Source organism: Olea europaea, chromosome 2 (genome assembly GCF_002742605.1).
Source record: "Olea europaea var. sylvestris chromosome 2, O_europaea_v1, whole genome shotgun sequence".
NCBI lineage: Eukaryota > Viridiplantae > Streptophyta > Magnoliopsida > Lamiales > Oleaceae > Olea > Olea europaea.
In genome coordinates this window covers 23,220,766-23,226,655 of record NC_036238.1, presented here as the reverse complement: position 1 = coordinate 23,226,655, position 5,890 = coordinate 23,220,766, and the positions used below count along the sequence as shown (strand labels likewise).

The window sequence follows — 5,890 nt, the reverse complement described above, 5'->3', positions numbered from 1 at the left end:
GTTAATTTTTAAATTTCATTAAAGGCAAATCACAACCTCTCGTAAACACTCGATTTGAGCTGTTTTAGAGAAGCTTGAAATTTAATCTTTTCTAAAACGACCTCTTTTAAAATTATTTTTTTGTTGAGAAGCACTTTTGACTTTAATCAAACAATCAAGATTTTTTGAAAATGAAAATAAAAATAAAAATAGAAGAGCTTTTAACATTTAGAAAATTCTTTTAAAATTTTGAAAAAGCATGTCCAACACACACTACGACAATCTCATTCGCTTGAATAGCGAATTTGACCTTAAATTTGTTAAGGGTTCGTGTGTCATACATTTTACTTATACATCACGTAAAAGTACTTTTGAAAGACATTATCTAAATTTTTGTTTAAAAACTAATTTTTTTTAAAAGAGCTTTCTATTCTCAAAGTGTTTTTTAGAAGAAGTTACGTTGGATCAACTTCTTCTAAAAACTTCTTTAATTAGAAAAAATACTTACATAAAATTAGTCAAAGGATTCAAATGTAATTTTTGAATTTCAAAAGTTATTTTTAACTTAATCATGGCAAACGGGTCCCCAAAAAAAAAACGTAAGAGGTTAATCCAAATAAAAAATACATAGGTTGGGACCATCAGTGCAATTTTCACACATCCGCACTCGACCACAATAGAACGCTATCTCTCGATACTTTTATTTCTCAATTTTACCCCAAACATTCCCAATAATCCCCAACATATCCCCTTCCCATCGAGAAACCAAAACACAGAAAGCCAGAAGTCTTTCTCTTCTACTTTCTTTTCATCTTCATCTCTGAAATTACATTAATCACTGCGTAGTTTATCGATCGACGGCTCTGATTTCTCCCTCCATGACGATTCTGGCTCCTCAACCGTTGGATGTAACTCCTCCCCCTTATTCGCACGCATTTTCCCAATTATTCACTTTTAGCTCTTCTTTGGAATTGAATTTTCCAAATTCACATTCTCCATACATTTTAACACTACGTCCTCTGGAAAAATTACTTTCTCCCAAAATCAACTTCACTTGTATATATATTTCATGCACATACCTTTCTGTTTTAATTAATTTTTTGAATTTTTCTGCTCGGGGGTGTATAACGAATTAAATTTATGTGCACGGTACTGAGCCTGATGATCATAGACGGGGGTTTTCGTGATTAAATGGGAGGTTTTGGTTGCTGGATTGAATATATTTTTCTCACGCTGTGTTGATTTACATGGGCGGAGAAATTGTCGTTATTTAGGATAAAATGCTAGGGTTTTTACTGGATCAAGCTTAAGTTCTGTTGTTTATTTTTTTGGTCGGTTTTAGCGACAAGAAGATGAAGAGATGCTGGTGCCACGCTCGGATTTTGTCGAAGGACCTCAGCCTTTAGTAGAAGGTCCTCAGCCTATGGAAGGTCTGCGTTATTCTTGCGCTAGTTTAATTTTTATGTATATATATCTAAAGTATACCAGCAACGCGTGTTTGATACAAACTAAATTAATTGGTTCTTATTGTTTTGGGCTACATTTGGCATATGATTGTTGCAGTTGTAGAATTTTTTATTTGTATTGGTGGTTAGATTTTGAAAGCTTTGTTCTATGTGGAGTGGGTTTCAGTTTTTCATTTTTGGATTACAGTAGCGCCAGCGGACAGTGCTGGGACAGTGGACAACCAGGCCAGTGAAGAACCACAAGCATCGCGGTTCACATGGGCAATTGAGAACTTTTCCCGCTTGAATGTCAAGAAATTATATTCTGACGCCTTTACTGTTGGTGGTTATAAATGGTAATCTATAGCTGTAAAGTTGGTTCCACCTTTCTTATCTACATTGCCTCGTATGATTGAAGGAATTAATTAATCTAGTTAGAAGAAACTAATAGAGCACTTTTTGATGTTAAATGTTACAAAGAAAAAACTTCTTATTATGTTACTTGCTTTAAGTCATAAAGAGAATGACCTAACTGCATTTTGGCTTTTGTTGGTTTGCACAGGCGGGTGCTTATTTTTCCCAAAGGAAACAATGTGGACTCTTTGTCTATGTATTTAGATGTGGCAGATTCAGCTACCTTGCCATATGGGTGGAATAGATTTGCACAGTTTAGCTTGGCTGTAATTAATCAAATAGATAGCAAGTACACAATAAAAAAAGGTATCTCCCAGAACTCTTCCCATATCTAATTCTTTTGGGTAGCTAAAGCTTGATCTCAAACTCATTAGTATGTCCATGTTAAACATTTTCATTAAACACTTCCTGCTTAATTATGCAGCTTGGGACGGTGCTTCCATTTTCAAATTATTTATTGTATAAGATGATTTTCCTTTATTTTTAAGGCTGTGATTTTCCCATTTCAGTGAAGTCTACGCTCTAGCGTCTTATTTGTGATTGAGTCCCAGTTGAAATTCTTCTATCCCCTGATGATATATATATATACACACACATATATATTTTAAGTAATAACTTTGAAAGACAAAACATAAAATGGGTAATTCTCTACAATAAGGTGAGTGTCAAGCCTTGTCCACCTCATTAAAATATTTTATAAATGGTAGAAGCGTGTGAATGTAATATGAGTTTGTTAGGACAATTGGGATTCCTACATCGTGCAAAATAGTTTTCTATATTTTTACCTTTAAAGTTGAGGAATGTGAAATGTCAGAAAAGTCTGCTTAAGTTTTTACTAATGTGAACTTCTATCCTTTGCGTACTTCTGATCTGTGGCTACAACTGGGGAAAAATTTGAGTTGTCTTTATGTTTTGTTATGAGCTGAATTTTGGGAAGTAGAAGAAGGGTTAAAAGCGCACAGATAAGAAGAATAATACGAGGAAAAGCGTGAAGGGTTAATGAAATTTTTTCCAAGGGAAGTGTATCTAGACCTTTACCATAACCCCATCTTCCGTTGACTCTTGTGGTGTAGTGAGGGCATTGTCAACATGCAGCTTCTTCCTGTTCCATGTATTTGATCGGATGTAAATCGTTGTATGATTGTAAGACAAGATAATAAAAAACCCGAGCCACATTGATGAGCATTTTATTGTTCATTTAGTGTATTATTACGGTTTCATAATTAAAACAATGGGTAACTATGATTCTTTTGTGCTCCTTCAGTTTAATATTGTGAAAAGTATATTTTGAAATAAGAATGTGTAAAAAAAAGCGTTATTTTTGTGAATACACGATGAAGAATCTGCTGCGACAATACTAAAAAGGAGTTTTGAACTGAAGTAAACTCATGTTCAGTGTAGTCATTTTGGTCTGATAAGCTTGATTGGGAATCTGGGATTACTGGGTTGGATTTCTTTTTGATTGATAAACTTGAAAAGTAAGTCATTGCACCTTATATGACATATATCTCCCCTAACGGAGATAAAACATACCTCTAGTGTTGTGGATTATGGTTATTGTAGTATGATATTAACATTGTATTTGGGTTTCACAGACACACAGCACCAGTTCAATCAAAGGGAGAGTGATTGGGGTTTTACACCTTTCATGCCTCTTGGCGAACTTTATGACCCCAGTAAGGGGTATCTTGTGAATGATACGTGTGTTATTGTGGCTGATGTTGCTGTTCGTAAGGTCATTGATTATCTGACATATGACTCAAAGAAGGAGACAGGTTATGTAGGACTTAAGAACCAAGGAGCAACTTGTTACATGAATTCTCTCCTTCAAACTTTGTATCATATTCCTTACTTCAGAAAGGTTGCAATAGACTCTCATGCTTTAAATAGTTCATTAATTGTTACTCTTTCATTAATGATGGAAGATTGATGAAGCCTTTTTTTCAATGTGTTATACCAGGCTGTGTATCATATGCCAACTACAGAGAATGATATGCCTTCAGGAAGCATTCCCTTGGCTCTACAAAGTTTGTTTTATAAGCTCCAATATAATGACACCAGTGTCGCTACAAAAGAATTGACTAAATCATTTGGATGGGACACATATGATTCCTTTATGCAGCATGACGTGCAAGAACTTAATAGAGTTCTGTGTGAAAAACTCGAAGACAAGATGAAGGTATGGTGTCAGACAAGAATGCCCCTTTCTTCGATCATTTTGATTCCTGCCATTGAAAGAATATTATCTAAATTAATTTCATAACTGGCACAGGGGACTGTTGTTGAAGGGACAATACAGAAGCTGTTTGAAGGACACCATATGAATTACATTGAATGCATCAATGTAGATTCCAAGTCAACAAGAAAAGAATCATTTTATGGTATTAGTCGTTCCCAGGCTTGTTCTCTGTTTCTTAATGTTGAAAGCGGAATTAATTTTAAATCATGATTGGGCAGATCTTCAACTTGATGTCAAAGGCTGTAAGGATGTTTATGCTTCCTTCGACAAGTATGTGGAAGTCGAAAATCTTGAAGGAGATAACAAGTATCATGCCGAAGAACATGGTTTGCAGGTATCGTGCTCTGTCATTAGATAATTGTGGATTCATGAGCATGTCTGGGTGCATTTTTTCCTCAGGAAGCTGTTTTCTATGAATGTATGAGAGGATGGAGCAGATTTGAATTTCACATTTTTCCTTATGACACAGTAATAGAAACTAGCATTTAAAAAATTCATAAATATAAATATTTACCTAAGCAATGTAGAAGTAGCCTTGTGAGACTCATTGTGTTACAGCCTTAAGTTATATGCATGTATTTGTTCATTTCAGTAGTCTTTTTTCCCATTGAATATTTGTTTTAAAGATTGATTATTATATAAATCCAGGATGCCAAGAAGGGTGTCTTATTCATTGACTTCCCTCCCGTTCTTCAGCTTCAGCTAAAGCGCTTTGAATATGATTTTATGAGGGATACGATGGTTAAGGTTAGTACCAAAACTTTATGGTTTTCCATATTTTCCTCGATTGAACTCCCTTTCTAAAATGCAAAAAGTGAAAAAAGAAGAAGAAAGAACTAATAATGAAGAGAAGAGTTCTTGCAAGTTTCTTTATAGATGTTATCATGTGTTTATAAGCCCTTCCGCTTGTCTCTATCTTGAATTGGTATATCTGGTTGCTATTATTTTTCTCTCATTGATGTAAAAGCCCAGCTATATAAGAGGTCAACTCAAAATAGTAAAGAGCACTCGCAATCCATGTTGCCGTGTAGTAGCGTGTGTTTTGCTTCATTATTTTTCCATCGGTTTTATCATGCGGGTTCCGGGACTAATGGATGTCATGAGTTGCATCATATCTGGAAAACATGAATATTCTAGCGTGCTTTTGTTACGGATTTCCTACTAATGACACGTCAGTAGATTTTCAGCTGTACTTGTACAAGAAAGCATCGTCTAATCTTAACCTGCATATTTACTGATTTTTATTACTGCATTTGGTGTGGTGGTATTCACTTTACTTTGTTTTTGAAATGTTCAAGAGTTTGTATCTCAAAGTAAAAGTGCACTGTGTTTCCATTTCGAAAAGCAATGTTCTCTTTTTTCATGCAACATTTTATGAAGAAACATTTATTTCTCATTCCTTTTAAATGTTTGAATGGGATGCATTTTGAATTTTGATTTGCAATCTTTATCTTCCCCTGAAATTAATATTTTCCAAGCAACCTCGAAAAATTGCTTCCATGGTGCAGATAAACGATCGTTATGAATTTCCGCTGGAACTTGACCTTGATAGAGACAACGGCAAGTATTTGTCGCCAGAGGCAGATACCAATGTTCGCAACCTTTACATGCTCCATAGGTTGATCACACACTATATATATCCTTCTGTCAAATGTATTTATTAATTTTTCATTTCCATAGCCATCCATGGATATGAATAGTTTTTAAGTCTCTACCCTACCATTGATGAGGAGTTCAGCATCACCCTCTACCTGTAAATTAATAAGCAAAATGAAGTAGGGGATTTTTTTTTATTTTTGGTGTGTGCCGCTTT

At 34.8% G+C, this 5,890-nt stretch overlaps 1 protein-coding gene across 2 annotated transcripts in view; it reads left to right on the top strand.

The window, feature by feature from the left end:
- The first annotated feature begins 705 nt into the window (after window positions 1–705).
- Window positions 706–5,890, top strand: part of LOC111367239 (ubiquitin carboxyl-terminal hydrolase 12-like) — a 13,985-nt gene continuing 8,800 nt past the window's right edge. Inside the window, exons 1-10 of one of the 2 annotated variants that reach the window (XM_022988002.1) lie at window positions 706–887; window positions 1,322–1,409; window positions 1,633–1,780; window positions 1,987–2,144; window positions 3,434–3,699; window positions 3,799–4,017; window positions 4,111–4,219; window positions 4,296–4,411; window positions 4,726–4,824; window positions 5,586–5,695. In XM_022988002.1, the coding sequence (XP_022843770.1) occupies window positions 858–887; window positions 1,322–1,409; window positions 1,633–1,780; window positions 1,987–2,144; window positions 3,434–3,699; window positions 3,799–4,017; window positions 4,111–4,219; window positions 4,296–4,411; window positions 4,726–4,824; window positions 5,586–5,695 (1,343 nt within the window). In that variant the 5' untranslated portion in view covers window positions 706–857. The remainder of the gene's footprint in view (window positions 888–1,321; window positions 1,410–1,632; window positions 1,781–1,986; window positions 2,145–3,433; window positions 3,700–3,798; window positions 4,018–4,110; window positions 4,220–4,295; window positions 4,412–4,725; window positions 4,825–5,585; window positions 5,696–5,890) is intronic. The other variant, XM_022988009.1, reaches the window with a different exon arrangement.